Source organism: Vanellus vanellus, assembly GCF_965231255.1.
Source record: "Vanellus vanellus genome assembly, chromosome: 3".
Lineage (NCBI taxonomy): Eukaryota > Metazoa > Chordata > Aves > Charadriiformes > Charadriidae > Vanellus > Vanellus vanellus.
The window spans coordinates 49,702,045-49,720,379 of NC_138907.1; the positions used below are offsets into that span (position 1 = coordinate 49,702,045).

At 41.4% G+C, this 18,335-nt stretch overlaps 1 protein-coding gene across 1 annotated transcript in view; it reads right to left on the reverse strand.

Annotated features, from left to right (window-relative positions):
• Nucleotides 1-3,546: 3,546 nt before the first annotated feature.
• KIF25 (kinesin family member 25) overlaps nt 3,547-18,335 on the reverse strand; it is a 45,709-nt gene continuing 30,920 nt past the window's right edge. The window contains exons 10-15 of the mRNA XM_082480451.1: nt 17,702-17,851; nt 14,791-14,967; nt 9,911-10,062; nt 7,193-7,390; nt 5,104-5,259; nt 3,547-3,859 (exon numbers count right to left, since the gene is read on the reverse strand). Coding sequence (XP_082336577.1) covers nt 3,702-3,859; nt 5,104-5,259; nt 7,193-7,390; nt 9,911-10,062; nt 14,791-14,967; nt 17,702-17,851 — 991 coding nt within the window. The 3' untranslated portion in view covers nt 3,547-3,701. The remainder of the gene's footprint in view (nt 3,860-5,103; nt 5,260-7,192; nt 7,391-9,910; nt 10,063-14,790; nt 14,968-17,701; nt 17,852-18,335) is intronic.

Sequence of the window (18,335 nt, forward strand, 5' to 3'; positions counted from 1 at the left end):
ATGTCTAGATGTCTCCTGCTAAGTTTGCGTAGGTCTGTATGTGTGCATATTTGTGTATTTTTGCTCTAGACAAGCACTTGCTGCTATTAGGACTTGAGGGTTGGTCTGGTAGAGTCCCATTTTCCCTGTCCCATCTCCAGATCTGCTGGATCTCCTACAAGCCAGAGCATTCACTTGTGTGGGCCGAGACATGAGCTCAAATCCCGTGTTTTTTGAACCGCATCCAAATTTTCTGCTTTCTGGGAGGGTGCTTGGCCTATGGTTTAGAGGGGGTGTGAGTGGGGTGCCAGGGCGTGAGGGGTGCTCCCAGTGTGGAAGCACCCTTCCGTAAGGTGCTTGGGGTACACTGGCACAAATACCAGACCCTGGGCCTCCCAGGCGCCTGCTGTGCTTGTCAGGCTTCAGGCTGTTGACTCCTTGGCCAACTTCATGCTAAACCAGGACACTGAATACCAAAGTATTCATAGGACCAAATTCTCTTGGGCTTGCTGTGGTTTCAATACTGGGTAGGCTTTTTGAGGAGGCGATGGAGGCTCCTAGCTGCTGTTGCTAAGGGGCATCTGAAGGCCAGTCCAACGGGTAGCTGGGGTTTGTGGTGCCTTACATCGCTCTTTGGAAGAATGCCTGGTTCGTCCAGCTGGCAAGGGAGAGTGGAAGGTGCGACGTAGCTGAGCACTGGCTGAACTGTCACAGGGGAAAGTGTGGGCCCAGGGGAGGAGAAGGAGAGGCCAGCAGTGAAGGGTCAGCATGTTGACTGCCACCAAGGTATGTTGATAGTGGATAGGAGAGAGGACCCCCTATACGTAGCAGTGCTCCCTCCAAAACAGTGACCCACTCACCTGGCTGAGCTGGCAGAAGTAGAGCAGGGTTGAGAATGCTTTAGCTTCAGGGCACCAAGAGAGGAGCCCATCTTGGGATTATGTGCTCATGGGCTTCACTGAAAGGATTTTCTCCTGATTTATATAGTTTTTACTCTCAGTTGCCTGCAGCCCTGTCCTTCCAGAGAGCAAAGCTGTATTAGCAAACACACTACACGGGCACTCTTAAACAGCCGCCTTTTTCTTGGTGCTTATGAACTTCTGTCTCAATTTTTTAGAATCCTTTCAGCTATCACTTTCTTTATTTCTTTCTCCCAGAGTTGGTATGTGTGTTTCAGCTTTACAGTGTCAAGATGATGAGCACTAGTTTATCAGGATAGGTTTTGTCAACAAAGGAAATCTTAAAGTCAGCTCCGTGAGTATCCGTCACACCTGCTTTTCTAACGTAGCTGTCATTTCAAAACTTGAAAACTAAAAAAAATATAGGAGAGAAGTATAGGGCCTTGCACATGCTCTTTTCCTTGCTCCTCAGGACATTAGTTACATGTCTGAAGATCCCTGCCTCTCCTTTAGCAGGTCCAAGTGACTCTTCAGGCAGAAGACAATTCAGCTTAGATACCAGAGTAAAGCCATTTTACAGCTTTTACCCTTCTTTCCTTCAGCACATCACATCTAACACTGGGACTGAGCAATCACATCTCTATAACCCAGGAAATTCCAAAACTGAAAGTTCTTGGAGCAAAATGTTAACTTTGCTGCCCTGCATATCCTGTACACTTCATTGTGTGGGTGAAACAGCAAGTGATACATTATGCTGACAAGGAAAACAGGAATAGGGAATGCTACATATGCACAATTTGGCAGAGTTAATGTAGAAACTTAAATTTTTGGTATTCGCTGATATTTGAGGTGTTTATTTCTCAGCTTTAACAATCAGCATTGCTGCTTTCCCTCTACCACACAGATTGTAAATAAATGCCAAGTTTTGAAGAGCACCTCCAGAAAAGCAAGCACAGCTCATGACAAGTTACATTTCTATGTAACACTTAGGAAATGTCAAATCCTTAAAAATATTTGAGGAACTTACTTAAGGATGCTGGTGGAAGCAGCTAGCTCTCCCTTGTCACTTAACCTCTTTTAAAGCTCTAATCCGGGCTGCTTTAGTAGCCGAGCTGTCGGGAGACTTAAGGTGAGCTTGAAGCTGTCTGCTCCTGTGTCGTATTTACCAGGCTAACATTCCCCGCTCTGACACTTTCTCCCCCGAGATTGCTTTAATGACCGTTCAGCTTCACAAGGTCCGGCGTCCAGATGCTTTTCCTACCCATCTGTTACTGCTGAAATCAGGTAACGTTAAAGCATTTTTACCCTCACGACATTATTTAGGAAAACAAGTATAATTACAGCTCTGTGGTTGTGATGATAATGTTCTGAGCACCAGAGCACTGCATGCAACACAGCAGCTGTTACATATTCAAGGGTGAAATTCCAATAATAGTATGCTATATAATCTCTGGATAAATATTTATGCTTGTGAAGGTTAAGTGACTTGGAGTACTATAAACTCCAGCCTTTTGGGCAGGCCACTGCAATTTAAGCCTTCTTGCAGTGACCTATCAATGACCTCTCTCCCAGTCTAGAGGCAGTGTGATTGCTGGAGGTAAAAATTCAGAGTGGGTCCTGAGGCCTCTGCTGAGTAATAATGCAGTGCATAAAACACATTGGACATTATTTGAGCTCAACTACTCATCTCAGAACTGCGTCTCATCTCTAACATTACTTAAATTTCCTTGAAACTTCTCCCAGTGTAACTTCGTTCACAAGCCCTGCATGATGTTGTCCCAAAACTGGTGTAAGCCTCTTGAAGATGACAAGCATCACATCACCAGCTGGGTTTTTGGTGTTTTATTCATGTGATGGATGGGAAGTGTATAGTTAACCTTTTTTAATGTGCAGGCATATCTTCAAGGTTGTGATGTGGTTAACTTGCTTCAGAAATGCAAGTGAAACAACAGGCTAGACTACTTCTAAAACAGTTGTACAAGTTAGGTCGCATTAGCTGTTAGGATCTGAAGTTCAGGGCCTTTTAGCGTTCATGGAGGAAAAAAGAAAAAAAAAAAAAAAAAAAAAAAACCAAAACCAAAAACCCCAAAAAGGCAAAGCTGTAGTCTTAGTGAACTCAACAGAGTTGGGATTTGCTTCAACCATTTAACCTGAGTGTGTTTTCAAAAAGTTTTATAATCCCTCGCTTGCTTCCTAAGCTACGTTCCAGAGGGATAACAGATATAGTCTTACTCCTTTTTCTCCATCTCACCAGTGCCATTATTTCCTACTTAAAGCCAGACCAGAACTCTGTTCAGTGCAGCTGATGGGTCCCTTTACACTCCCACCTGTTGATAGTGCATTGGGAATGACCCCATCCATGCTAGACAGAAGAGCAAGCCACAATGACATGTCTCTTATTAATGCAAACTGGAAGTATTTCACTTGCTGCTTTGAAGCACTGGAAGACTCCTGCCTTCTAGTGAGAAAACAGAATGCACCCTTGGCCTTTCAGAAGCGAACTGTCCTAAATCAGGGCTCTGTTGACTTAGTTCTACTTGCCCAAAGGAAACGCATCACCAAAACTATGTCTTGAAGTAGCTTTCCTAAAAAAGCCTGATTTATTTCTATGTCATTCCACCATGGCTAGTAGCTGTTATTAATACTTGCTATTATCTTTGGAGCAAGAACGTTATCAGCAGGTTTATGGCTTACTAATGCCACATTGAGGATCGTTTATTTTATCTGGCAGTTGGTATCTAAAAGAATGGCTTTAGGACAACAATATACATTTCAGTCTGAGGAACTCATTAATAATACTTTAATCCACAGGAGTCTTAGGTTTTATTTTGCTTTACTCGGCACTGGGAAATTTTTTTTCTTGACTTGTCCTCTCTGAACTTGCCGAGCACGAGTTCCAAATCCCAGAGACTGCATTGATTCTGTTAAGTACTTCTGGTCAGGAGAGATACACAGCATCAGCAGCAGTTTAGCATCACCTCCTAAAAGCAGGAAAAAGGCAAAACGCTTATTTACCTCATTATCTTCAGTAAGTTATACACTGGTAATGTATTTATCTACACAATAATGAGCATAGGCTACCATTGCTTTTATGAATCAGAAGATTGTACCTGAAGAGGGCTGTTGAAAACACACAGCTCCTTCAAGAGAAGTCTCTGTCTAACAATATGATATTTGCCCCAGTAGAATAAATGTTTCACAATTTGTAATGTAGATTTTTTCCCCTTGTAGCTTCATCAGTTAGTCTGCATGTATGTTGTGGGTCTGGGCATTTCATTAAGCTTTGTCAAATGTTTGTAAATTCAGGGTAATGGCAAAATGGCTTATTTGTGCGACAATAAAGCAAAGCAGACTTCTTACAAGTTCACAGAGAATGATTAAACAAACAAGGAAATTGCCACTTTCAACACTTCACCTAAACAATGTCACCCAAGTCACACACCAGGCATGGTTAAAACGAGGCTCAGTGCCCATACAACACAGCTCCTAAACTCACTTCTTTCTTTGGCTTTCCCTTTTCACAGTGGGGACTCCAGCACTAGGTGAAATTCAAAGTTCAAGCAAAAATTAATAGTCTTTCAGAAGCTCTGACAAACTGTTACCTCAGTCATGGTCAATGCCTTGATCTGGAGACTACAGGGCTGATGCTTTCTGGCTGAAGAAAGATGGACTAATATACTATATGGATGGACACAAATCTTAAATTACTGCAGGTATTACACTTGCTTTAAAACTAGTTCTGCATAGATAAGGAGCTAGAGAAGAGGCGGTGACCCAAACACAAAAATAAGTTGTAGCACAGTACATGCATGTGTTCTGGAGTTTCCCTCCTTTGTGTTACTACTACAGGGCACAATGTTAAGGAACGTACAAATATGTGACTACACCCTATAGTAATAAAGGTTAAAGTTTAGCGTGTAAACTGTACCTGACATGAAACACCAGTAAAATGCGATTATTACCCTTTACACAGTCCTATTAGAGATGTGATTATTTCAAGTGTATTGCTAAACTGAACCTTGGAAAAAGCAAGGTTTAGCCAAACTCAGGAGGAGTTCAGAACTCTTACTGTGTACTCACACTGCTCCAAAGCCCGAGTCTTTGAATAGAGGCCCATATACAAGGGAGGAGTACAAAATCGTTCTCTAGTTTTACACAACAAAGGAGGGGAAAGATTGGGAAAAGAAATCTATATTGTTAAACAAAAATCAGAATAATCCCTCACCTAAGGAGTCCTGAAGCAAACGCGTAAGTTTGCTGTTTCGATATGGTACATGAGATCGCTGTTCTGCTATTGCTCCAAGAACATCTGCTAGGGCAGACAAGCTGCGGTTAATAAATGATGTCTCTCTCAGTGCTGCACCTGTCACTCCAGACATACCTAGTACAGTGTAGAAAAAGGCAACGGTAAGACTAAGCAAAGCTGCTTGAACTGCAATTGTGAAAAATTCTGTTGCTGCATTATCTACTTTTGACGCAGCATTTTTGAACGCAAATTCTGAACCATGATTTCCAGTCCACCCATGCCAAAAGCAAGATGCAGTGATTGTATACTCGACTGCCAATACATTGTTCAGTGCTTCTGTTCTTTGAAGGAAGTTTAAAGAAGGTTCAGTGACTGCAGATGGTCTGACGTATCTCATATTAAAGTTGATCTCTTCAGCTGTACAGTGCATCTTGGCTCTGTGTGTATTACGGAACACCATAAGATCAGACAAGAACACACTGCTTTTGAAAACACCAGTCCACAGTGTCTCCAGAGAGAAGCCTGTTGTGTTCCACCATTTTTTATAAGAGTTAACTGCCCTTTTTGTATCCCTTAGGAGGAACAGGAGTGACACCGATGGCATAAGCTGCAGAAACAAAACTGGACAGTGAGGGCTGGACAAATGCGACTGTGGGAGAGGATGGGGCTGGAATGGTAGAGTCTCTTTGCAGAGAGGCACAGGGCAAAACAGGTTGGAAGCTCCTGCCACAGGGTGTCAATAATCTGAGACAGAATGTATCTCAGACTAACTTCACTGGGGTCCCCAGCTTCTTTTATAGTCAGCGAAGATGGACTCCTGAGACGATGGGTATCACCCTAAAGCAGAAAACTGCAAATAAATGAGGGGGTACATGATTAAACTGCTGATTTGGTCAGATGAACTTCCACAAGGCATTTAGCCAAGTTTTCAAACTGAAACCTGGTTTGCTAAAAAGGGACCACTTGGTAAATGCTGTAAAAGATCCAGGATGGCTGTGGAGCTAACAAGGCAGGGTGCTGATGTACTTTTAAAGTGTGTGAGGTGCCTGCTACTGCTGCTTACTTAGATTTGTCCACATTTTAAAACTATTATGAGTTAACAGCTACCCTCACTTTTATCCAAGTCCCACATCTTCAAATCTCCACTAGCGTCGCTGATGGCAGAGGTTAGTCTGCTGTAGGTGCTGGACCACATCTAGCACTGATGTAAGTGAGCACAGTTCTGAGCTTCACTGGAGGATCTGGCCCACTGAGCCCCAAACCAAGTAAATGGGTGTCCTGGTTGAACTGAGATAACAAATACACACACTGTTGCTTAATTACACGTTTACCAAACAGTTTCCAGCATTTAGAGCAAATGAAAAAAATAATGTATTATATTAGGCTTCTCTGTAGAACAAAAGTTTAACAGTGAGCAACAGCAAGAATTCTTGGCAGTAAAGTAAAGGACTCTTTCATAATACTGGTTCAGTTTTCAAAACATTATTTCTGGAATGGTACATTTGGCTGCATGGCTTTTCTTGGTAAGAAAGCTTGTCCTTTAGGAAATAATCAAGTTTTTGAAATTATTGTGTGCATAGAGGAAGGGGGAGGAGGAAAACGATTTGAGGAAACAATGAGAACAATATTATCTTTTCAACACTAACTTCCTCCAAGACTTTTTCCAAAATAAGGCAGAACTCCTCACACATGGTGATACCAATTATTACAGATATTTGTAATATTTAAATAATTTATGCACTTTAAACATTTCTGTACAAAGACATGCTAATTTGCAGAGTAGAAAAACAGGCCTAATAAAACCAGTCTGAACAAATAATATACCAATGATATGGGTAACCGCCCTGGGCTTATTTTAGGCTTATGCAGTCAGATTTTCAGTTAAACTGTACCAGTATAATACTGGAACAATCAGGCCCACAAATTTTGTTTATGTCAGGATCTGTGGGTTTAAACCACCCCCTGTGTGAAAGCAGGGTAGCACATATCCCTGCATAAAGAGGTAAAGGCAACCATTGTAACCTAGATCTGGGAGGATCCATGTCCATAAACAGACATGTTCGCTTACCGACACATTCGCTACCGGCCAGATCCACCAGCTGCAATCTAGTTTTGACTTGCTTCAGTTTCTCAATGGCTTCAAGTTGCGCTGGTGAAGAGGCTCTGGAAGAAGAGGCGGATTTACTGTCTCTCATTTTCTGTGGAAAGGTGCAGGAAGCCTCTTTATTTAGCCTCTGACTGGCTTGTTCATCTTCCCATGAAGTACCTGGTTAATGGAAAAAAAACAAGGGAAGCTTCTCACCGACACTGGAAATTGGAATGGGGAAAAAATGGGGCAACAATAGGGGAAGTATAATATCTGCTGGTTTAGGCTGTTCTAACAGAAGCAATATGCAAGTCAGAATCAATGGCGTGGGCAGGCCAAATGACTTTTTCTATCTTATTTAAGGTTTTGTTCATCAATCCAATCATATCAGTTGGTAACAAGACTTAACTGTAGGTTGTGTTGTATCTAATATCTCCATTGTTCACACTTCTGTGTAGAAAACAAGAAACAGGAGTCCAGTAAGGACTTTAAAGAGGCATTTTTTCATGTTTTAGATTGGCTGCAACCAAAGTGAGATTTTTAGATGTTTGGGAGCAGTAAGCTCTTAAGTCTGTTTCTATGTATTTGAAACATCACCTGCTGGTGCTCTGGCAAGAAAAAAGTTCATCCTGCCTCTTCTGTTCTGTCTTTTGCTGCTGTTCCTCCTAAACTTCCTTCAGCCCTCATATGCCACTGCTGCATATCCACACGATGAGCTATTAGCCTCAATAGCTTTACTCTTACACTTGTTCAGGTTGGTTATCTACTACTCCTAGTAGTTCTCTAGCTGCACTAGACTGCTTCATATCCTTCCTCTTCCTCAGCAGCAGCATCTGGCTTTCATTCTCTGCTGGGAAGGAAGAGGAAGACAGACTCTTTGGGAAAGTTGCTTTGACATTAGCTTAGCAGGAGTATACGCAAAAGGGCTTTCCCCAAAGCAGTTTTGCTTTTGTTCTTCGGTGTTTTGGTTTTCATCCATTTCTCTCTCTCTCTGAAAGACATAAAAGAATAAAAGGCGCATACTCTGCTACAGGTAATAGAGACAATAGACTCTTGGGGACTCAAAGAGTCTGTTTGAAACAGTACAAAGTTCCCCGCTGCAAAACTTGAGTAAGGAACACCGAATTGGGTTGCAGAGCTCTGTACCTCTTCAGCTAGGCTGTTGCTAAAACCCGAGCTCGCTGTTTACAGTGTAGATGGAGCAGCTGTGTTGGTTTACATAGAATAAATGGCTTCAGGCCATACAGTGCAAAAATAAGTGTTCTCACTCCTCTTCGTTTGAGACAAGAAAGTTAAGAAACTGTTCTCATCAAACAATAGATATTACTGAAACAAAATGCTAAAAGACCTTAATCAAACATGAAAAAGCGCTTGCTTCTCAACCTTGGCTTTAGGCGCAGTACTCATGACAGACTTTACAACTTTTTATTTAGTGACTTAGATCTCTGGTGTTGAGATATTTGACAGTAGCACCTAGCTTTTAAATCAGGAATTTCTTCTTTCAAACAAGCCAGAATGCGCTGCCACGCTGCTATAGCAAGGTCCCATTTGCAGTGCTGCTCTACCCCTCAGTATTGCTCATCTTCATCCATACTCTCTGAGCGAAAGCCTGAGTCTGCATTCAACGTAAATTAGACATTTCTATGGAGCTTTGCTGCCAGACAACGTGGCGTAGTAGGGTGACACTGCAAGTCGAAATGGCAAAGGGAAGACTGGACTGGACAAGATGGCTGGTATGCTAACGGTACAAACTGTGTTTTGAAAAGTAACATCTGTCTGATTGACAAGAATATGGAACTGACTAGAGGTAACATCTGGAACACTGGAGCTGCAACTTGCAAAGTTACTGTGTCTTTTGGCAAGGCCCATAGGTAAGTGAGGGCACTGTTTGTTCTGTTTTGCTAATATTGTCAGTTTAATTTCTGATAGCAATCTAAGGGAAAAAATGTTAAATATTTTCCACTTTCTAAAACCAAATTGTTGTTGCAGAGTATGAAGGAGACGGACCACAGCACTGGAAGCAGAGAGTCTAATTACAACATGAGCAAAAGAAAACAAAGTTAACCCCCAAAAGCCAAAGTTATTCCTAAACCAATAAACTGGTAAGTCTTGGTGTAGAAATACAGGTTTTGCCATAGTAAATAAGACAACCGTGTTGTCTGTTTCTACAGTGGCCTATTATTAACAGTTCACGAGTCTCTGAATTTAATGGACATTTTTGCAAGACAGCAGGTAAAAAAAAAAGATTCTTTCTCACCCAAAAGCATATGCTGATCCCTAAAACGCATGGTTAGCTTTACCACAAACTTAGCATGAATAATTATATGACATGTCATACAAGGTGATTTAACTACTGTATTTGAGTATCTGTCTTACTGTTATTTATCTTATACCTTATCTTATGACTTATTGATAACATTTATTTCAATAGTTTTTTCATGCTATAAAACTTCAAGAACTCTGTAAGTCAAGACATAAAGAAAAGTAAAGGTTTTGTAACAGTGAAAGTTTCAGTAGCATTCAAACATTAAACTGGTCTTTTATTTAAGGTGTGTAGAAGTTAAACAATGAAAAAGGAACTGAGGTAATGTATTAAACATAACAGAAAGGAGGAAAAAACAGTATGAAAATCTCTCAGTCCACAGACTGTTTTTCAAAAAACAACTGGCTCTAGATGTATTTTAGTAACATTCTACTTACCAAAGTTATCTTCAGAGACAATTGTGGTTATGGTCAATGTAACTACCAGATGAGAACGCGAGGAATGAGCATGCACCAGTGTTGGGTGCCTGACTCTCAGCTGTAGGCCTTTATTGACTAGATGCAAAAATTCAGATGCGTTTTCAACAGTCCTAGAAAGTAAAGAAACAAGCACAAGATTTAACTGACTCACAGTAAAATCACATCAGAAAGCTGACAACTTGGACATGAATTTCCACTTCCCCGCTCTTCTGACTCCTTATACTAATCTCAGTTCTGAGCTGCACAAACAACTACAAAGACTTTTTCAGGTGAGATATAGTCCAAGATGAAAATTCAAGACAAAAGCTGTGGTGTAGTACTGAAAGTGTTAAAGAAGTGGTCTGCCAGCCTTGCAGGTCTATAGGTATTGTAGCTTTGCTCTAGAAGTGACTGAAATTTCTACACCTCCACACTTTGGAAGAAAAGACACAGATTTAGACATTCCTGGAATATTTGGTCTTACAGAAGTGGAGTTGTCCAGTTTATGTTAAGGTAGCTCCTGTTCTTTGGCAGGTACAGAATTAGGGGGGAAAAAAAGGGCCTTTGGAAATCATATTTCGCATTTGGAATTAAATCCAGAATCCTTGGAAAAAAATTCAATTCCACTGTTCAGTGAGCAGGGACTGTAGCGCAGTGTCAGAATAGACAGGCATAAGTTCCTATAGACCATTTTATCTTGTACTATCCGTTTTCTTTTCCATTTAAAGGCAATACTGCAAATGTGACCAATCAAAGGGCAAAAACGTAACACAGAAAGTGAAATAAACACTATGATTTCCCCCAGTTTTGCAATGTTTAAAACAAATGAGGTAAGATTGCCTACCCTTTCCTTTCACTGCATTGCCTTCTTCAATAATCACTCAAGTTACGTCACCTAAACATTAGTTTTTAGATGGGGGTATAACTTATTATGACTGCATATCACAGCCTGGTTACGGAATGCCCAGTAATACCAGAACCATTAATAACTCTCCTGATGGGCTACAGGCCTGGTTCCACATTGCTGCAGTCAGCAACAGCAAGCATGTGATAAAAGGCAAGGCCATCATGACTTAGATTTGGTCGATTTCAGTCAAAGTCACACTGGGCACACTCTTATTTTATGCTAAGAAGAGCCATACTTGAAGAGTCTAGATACAAAAGAGCTATACCTAACTAAAACAATTTAATCTGAAAATAAAGCAAGGACACGTCAAGACCAGAAAAACACTTAGCTGCCCCATGCTTATAGGCACTTAAGGGAAGCAGCCACCTAAAAGCAGTTCCCTGTGTAACGAGGGCTGGAGGAGCTAAATGATCACTATAGACTTCGCCGATCAATCCTGAGCTGCACGTGCTGCCCCCCCCCCCTCCCCCCCCCGTAATATCACTGCCTCTGTGCATCCACTGGTAACGTCTCCCTGGTCGTTTGACCTGGCACCAGCAGGGAAGCAGTGGCTCTAGTTCCTACTGTCAGAGAAGGCAGAGCCTCACACTGGGGTGATGTGACTACTGCCTCAGGTCCAAGGAGGCAGATCCTACCTTCCTAAGTTTTGAACTGCATCTTCCAGTAGCTGGTCAGTCAGGACCGGATAGCCCGCGAGGTAAGCAGCTTTTGCTAAGATGTAGCAACAGGCAATTGGCTTCTGCAAGCTGCTGCTGTGTACTGGCAAGGGGTCACTGCTACAAGCTGCTGTCCTCCAACTAGTGTTTGCAGAAGATGATGTGCCTCAGGGTATGCTGTCAGAGCTGGTCACCTACTAGGAAACCACAGTTGACTTTAGAGCGAAAAAGCATCCCCAGCCCAGTGCTGCAAGACTGGCACAGTAGCTTCTCAGTAGGACTGACAGTAATAATTTTTAGTATAATCTCTATGACTTTATCATGCTGTATGTACTGCATGTTCCAGGACCAGATTCTACAAAGAGAAGCCCTGTTATGGTTAGGTTAAAAATTTGATGCTGAATGTTCTCCAAAGTCAACCAAGCCATAAAAGAAGAAAGAGACTGAGGTTTTTGTGAGTCAGTAAGATGTACATATTAGCAGGAAAGAGACTACTGTACTTTAATGGACATATGGAGAAGCGAGTGAGACCCAGCAGGCCAATATATTCTAGATGAAATATTATCACAAATGAGGATGTGTTTTCATTCAAAGCACCAGCTGTTTGCTTTAGATTTCAGGCAGCTGGGTGGCCTCATTCAATGGTTCCCTTACTTTGTTTGGGTTTGCTTTTTATTATTAACCTTTCTGTGTAATTATTAATATAACCTGTTTATGAATTGGACTTTTTTTGTTGTTTGCATTGTAATTGAGACACAAGTCTGTATTCTTATTTACATTAGAATTGGGTACTTATCAATTGATTGAGATAAGCATTTTTTTAAGAGGCGTTTGGTTCAAGGCTCCAGGTTCCTTGACCATAAATTAAAATTTACAGAAGTAAACAGAGCAGCTATTTTATTAACTAGAAGGACAAATTAAACCTTATTGCAGCTTCTAGTTCTTGTCTCTATGGCACAAGTCCAGTTACATCTCACCTCTCCCTTCCCCAAAGCCTAGGAAAAAAGATGGGTCACCCACTAACTATTTAAAGCTCCCTTGGGAAGGGGAGCAGGTATTTTTCAGGCCAACATCTTGGTTACTGAAATACTAGAATTAAAAATTACTTAGAGGTTCTGATGAAGCAGGAAAAATTCAACTCCGATCATACCCACGCTATACAGACTGACCTTCGCTTTCTAAGTCATACAGTTCCTTTCTTCTTTAGTGAAAGGAAAAAGATCAGCTCCTTCAAGAAAGATTCAGCACACACAGGTTAGGTTCTGTTCCCAACCCCTTCTGAAGGAGTTTTTCATTCACTTGACAGCAGAGCCTTAACCAGATGCTAAAAGTTGGAGTAGAGTCACAGTTGGGGAAATCCAAGAACAGAGAATGAGAGAAACCCACCAGTCAGCATAATACAGACAGAGAGGACAAAAGGATTCATCGCTTGACGCTCCAGTCATTTTTAATTCATTCTATGGTCTTATGGAGCATGCAGAGTGCAATCAAGGATGCAGAACTTCTCTGGAAATTGTATTTAAGACTGAAGAGCAGTCATACCCCAGATACAAATGCTAATCCTTCCTAGAATATTGTAGTGATTATTATTTCGTAGAAAGAAAGGAGAGTTGTATAGCCTGCATGATGAAGAAAGCCACTTTACACTTTCTCTAGGGTGCCACTTTTCTATAAGCAGTTCAATGGCTAGAAAATACGAGTCAACAAATGTATATAACTAGGTAGAATAAAAGCATGTTTGCGCAACCCTCCAGTACATTCTTGTATTTTTATCAAGGCATTCTGGCAATAGCGTAAACCCGCATAAACAAACAACTACTAGTCTGCTTATGTGATTAAGGTCCCACAAGACAAAAACACCACCTTCAATTATTTCCACTGACGGTGCATTTTATTTTAAAGGGAGGGGGATGCTTTTCATATCTGACTTTTAATTCCTCCTGGAAACACAGAGACTAGACCATGAAAAGCATTATTACAGAGAAGTGAGCGAATAAAACCATCGTCTTCCTCCCAGAAACGTAAAACACTATAATACTGTGCTAAACATTTCAATAGGGCAAGATGTTTCTTTTCACAAACGCTATTTGCCCAAGGAGCAGAACATTTTTTTCTAAGTTTCTAGATTGCTCTGTAGTGCACAAGCAGAACTGTTCCATTCTGGAATCTGTTCACATGCTGGGTGCTCACAGGGAGATATCTGGTAGCTTAATTCCAGTGGGTAGCATCACCTCTCTGGTGCCACTAGTACTGCTTGTCATATTTTTTTTTGCTAATGTTGATTTAATACTAGCATAAACAACACAGCCATTATTAAAATGAAGCACCTGAAGCAGATTCATTCTTTTTAATGGGTGAATTGTTATGAATGTGTGATTTTTACCATCTAATTAGCCAGGGTTAGTGTTTTATATATAACAAGGAAGTATTAGACATTTGCTTTCTATACTACACATACGTAACACCAAGAATCATTCCCATGTGTACTAGAACAAGCCTTTGTAATGCTCAGCAAGTACAAGAAGGCATTAAAATAACCATAGGCGTAGCCTTAAATGCTTTAGCTCTCCCTATACCGTAAAGGTGTGTAAATGAGAATCAAACTTAGCATACACCAATGCTAGGAAGGTATACATCTTAAAACTGAATGGGTAGAAGCTTAGCTACTTCTTAGCTTTTAGTTTGAAAAACCTGGATTTTCAAGAACTACGGGTTCAAATGCCAGCATATCAATTCCCACTTTAATGCCTCCAGTTATGAAAACAGAATGCTAAGCAGTGTAAGATGGGTATTTATATTAAAAGATCACTTAAAATCTTATTCTTTCAAAGTACTTTTTTTTTTACCTCCAATGTGTGTAGGGAAAGCTAACACTATACAGGTGCTTAAAAATCTACAAGACGTACATACATTTCTATTATACTCTGTAAATTTTATAATTTGGTAAGACTAAAGGGAAAGTGCTTCATTACTGGGTTACCCCTTCTTTTTCTACAGCTGACAAGATGCCCTAGATCCAGCAACAACGAAATACACAGCTATCTTCAGGCGTTCTGAGTGGAAGGCACTTAACACAGGAGTATAACCCAAACTAATCATACTGTTATTTCTGAAACTATTTTGATATTTGCAGCCAACTGAGCTAATGGAAACAGTGAAAACTGTTCTTTTGCATATGGTAAAGACTCATTGTTTAGCACGTGATAACTGGTGCCTGTAATGCAGTTTTGTGACAGCTATACATTGCATTGACACCAGATCATGGTTGGATGGTAAGGATCAAATCATGTACTTACTCATGCGTAAGCAACGGAACATCGCTCTTTCCTTCTCTGGTTGTGACAACATCACGTTTGATGCCAAATACTTTTCCACAACTGTCTTTAGCCAGAAGATCAAAAATTTCATTATTATAGACTTCTACAACAGAAACCTCAATCCAGTAACTTCCTGGTGGCTTTTCTGAAATAAGTCTGGAGAATAAAAATAGAAAAAAAAGAGAAGAAAAAAACCCCAAAATGTTGAAGTCAAACCCAAAGTGAACACTGTGTAAAGAAAGATCTATACTTTAGTTGTAATCTAATTACAATCTGAGTACCCAAACCCCTGAGCTAGAAGACAGGGATGGGGAGCAGAATGAAGCCCCTGTAATCCAAAGGGAAATGGTGAGGGACCTGCTTCAGCACCTGGAGGTGCACAAATCTATGGGGCCGGATGGGATCCACCCAAGGGCACTGAAGGAGCTGGCAGAAGTGCTCACCAGGCCACTTTGCATCATTTATGAGCAGTCATGGATAACCGGAGAGGACCCAGCTGACTGGAGGTTGGCAAATGTGACACCCATCCACAAGAAGGGCCGGAAGGAGGATCCAGGGAACTACAGGCCAGTCAGTCTGACCTCAGTACCTGGGAAGGTCATGGAACAGATCATCCTATCCTCAGTGCCTTTACACGGCACGTGCAGGAGAACAGGGTGATCAGGCCCAGTCAGCGTGGGTTTGTGAAACGCATTCATGCCTGACAAACCTGATCTCCTTCTATGATAAGGTGACCCACTTAGTGGATGAGGGAAAAGCTGTGGATGTTATCTACCTGGATTTTTGCAAAATTTTTGACACCATTTCTCACAGCATTCTCCTGGAGAAACTGGCTGCTCATGGCCTGGACAGGTGTATTCTTCGCTGGGTAAAAAATTGGCTGGATGGCCGTGCCCAGAGAGTGGTGGTGAATGGAGTTAAATCCAGTTGGTGTCCAGTCACAAATGGTGTCCCCCAGGGCTTGGTGCTGGGACCAGTTCTCTTTAATATCTTTATCAATGATCTGATGAGGGGATCGAATGCACCCTCATTAAGTTCGCAGATGACACTAAGCTAGGTGGGCGTGTTGATCTGCATGAGGGTAGGATGGCTCTACACAGGGATCTGGACAGGTTGGACCGATGGGCCAAGGCCAATGGTATGAAGTTCAAAAAGGCCATGTGCTGGACCCTGCACTTGGGTCACAACAACCCCATGCAGTGCTACAGGATTGGGGTGGAGTGGCTCGAAAGCTTCCCGGCAGAAAAGGACCTGGGGGTGTTGGTGGATGGCTGGCTGAATATGAGCCAGCAGTGTGCCCAGGTGGCCAAAAAGGCCAACAGCATCCTGGCCTGTATCAGGAATAGTGCGGTGAGCGGGACTATGGAAGTGATCATCCCTCTGTACTCGGCACTGGTGAGGCCCCACCTCGAGTACTGCGTTCAGTTTTGGGCCCTTCACTACAAGAAGGACATTGAGGTGTTGGAGCATGTTCAGAGGAGGGCTACAAAGCTGGTGAGGGGTCTGGAGGACAAACCTTATGAGGAACGACTGAGGGATCTGGGGTTGTTTAGCCTGGAGAAGAGGAGGCTGAGGGGAGGCCTTATCACCTTCTACAAGTACCTGAAAGGAGGTTGTAGAGAAGTGGGAGATGACCTCTTCTCCCTGGTGACAAGTGATAGGACGAAAGGAAATAGGTCCAAGTTATGCCAGATGAGGTTTAGACTGGATATTAGGAAACATTTTTTCACTGAAAGGATTATTAAACATTGGAATAGGCTGCCCAGGGAGGTGGTGGATTCGCCATCCCTGGAGGGGTTTAAAAAAAGGGTAGATGTGGTACCTGGGGACATGGTTTAGAAGTGGTTTTGTCAGGGTAGGTTAATGGTTGGACTTGATGATCTTAAAGGTCCCTTCCAACCTCAGCAATTCTGTGATTCTACAACCTGATAAAAGTGCTTATTAGATATCAGCAGCTGTGATTTTGCCTCATCCACATGCTAATGTTAAGCTGAAGAATCAGAATATACAGTTAAATTATACGTGAAGCAGTAAATAAAACTTCATTTTCCAAATAGCTGTGCCAGCTTAAATTGTTTTTTTCTGCCAGCCTCCCCCCCTCCTCAAGATTTTTTTAAACCATTTCTCTGCTGGACATTATTGCATTCAGAACTTAAGGTATGATAAACTCTGGCAGAGTGCAAGCAATGAACAGGCAGAGATGGCAAACTGCCCAGCCAGATCTGTAAGACGTTATCTGTCCACTGCCTCAGAAAATTCATAAATTAAGGGATTGTCAATTCAGGAGAGTATTAACCAGGACACAGTTAGAAACAGTTATTCTGGTACAAAATTGGATCTTTCATTTATCTTATACCATTCTCCAAAAGCAACAGACTTAGCTGAAAAAAACCTCTAATTGCTCTTCTATTATAACATAGCAGCGCATCAATTCAAATCATGCATTAGCTTCAACTAAAAAAAAATCTATGAATTCTCAAAGAAAGAACAGATCGTGGTTAAAATTCTACTGTCATTCTTCTTGGGGACTCAGTTCTAATCTGGATCCTCTTTATTCCAATTGACAATTTTCACAAAGTTCATAAGAACTTAGTTATCTTTTAGACTCCCACAACTATGGTTAAAACATATTCAAAAGTTAATTAGGAGTCTGAAAGACAGACCAACATGTAACACACAGCAAGTTTCCATAATCTTATTTTCTTAGAAAATCAGACTAAGCAGAAGAGAGACTAGAAATCTATTATCAAAACTCTAATATCAAATGGCAGTTAGAGAAGCGATAAATATTAATCATTGTGAAGCTGAAATCTGTAATGATAAACACATTACAAATATTTCATCCTTTCTATGAAGTTTAAGGTGACACGAGCCTTTTCTTAGTTGTTACCTGAACACTTCTTGGGAAGCACGAGGAATAATTCCAAGATCCAACTCCTCTTCTAAGGAGAATGCAAAGTTCTCCTCTGACTGTGGTCCCAACATTGTGTATGTCTTCCCACTTCCAGTTTGCCCATAAGCCATAATACACACATTGTACCTGAAAATTAAAAGGGACTTCATTTATTTTACCATTACAAAATGTGTTTGTTAGGTGGCAAGTCAAACCCCAAACAATTTGGGAATGCAAACTGAAACAAAAAATAAATACACTGCCCCTGCAGATTTCTTTCTGGAGATCTCAAAATCTGACAGGAATTAAAGTACTGCTCATAACATCGCCTAAACAGATTTTATTTTTTAAGCAGAATTGAAGAGATGCATTTAAGCAGAGTTTAAGGGATGCTTAGCTTGGAATGACTAATGAGGTTAGACCTCCTGTCTGCCCAACTTCCAGTTCATGCACTACTGAGCTGCTAGTTAATCAGCTCCTGAACCACTGCAATTTACAGTACAGCATTTTAAAGTAAACCATCACTGGGTTTGATTTGTCTTACAGTGCTATGCTGCAAACCACAGCACTAATATCTTAACAGCTGGGAACAGTAAACTCTTCAGCTCCTGTAGTCTTCTTCAGGCAGGCT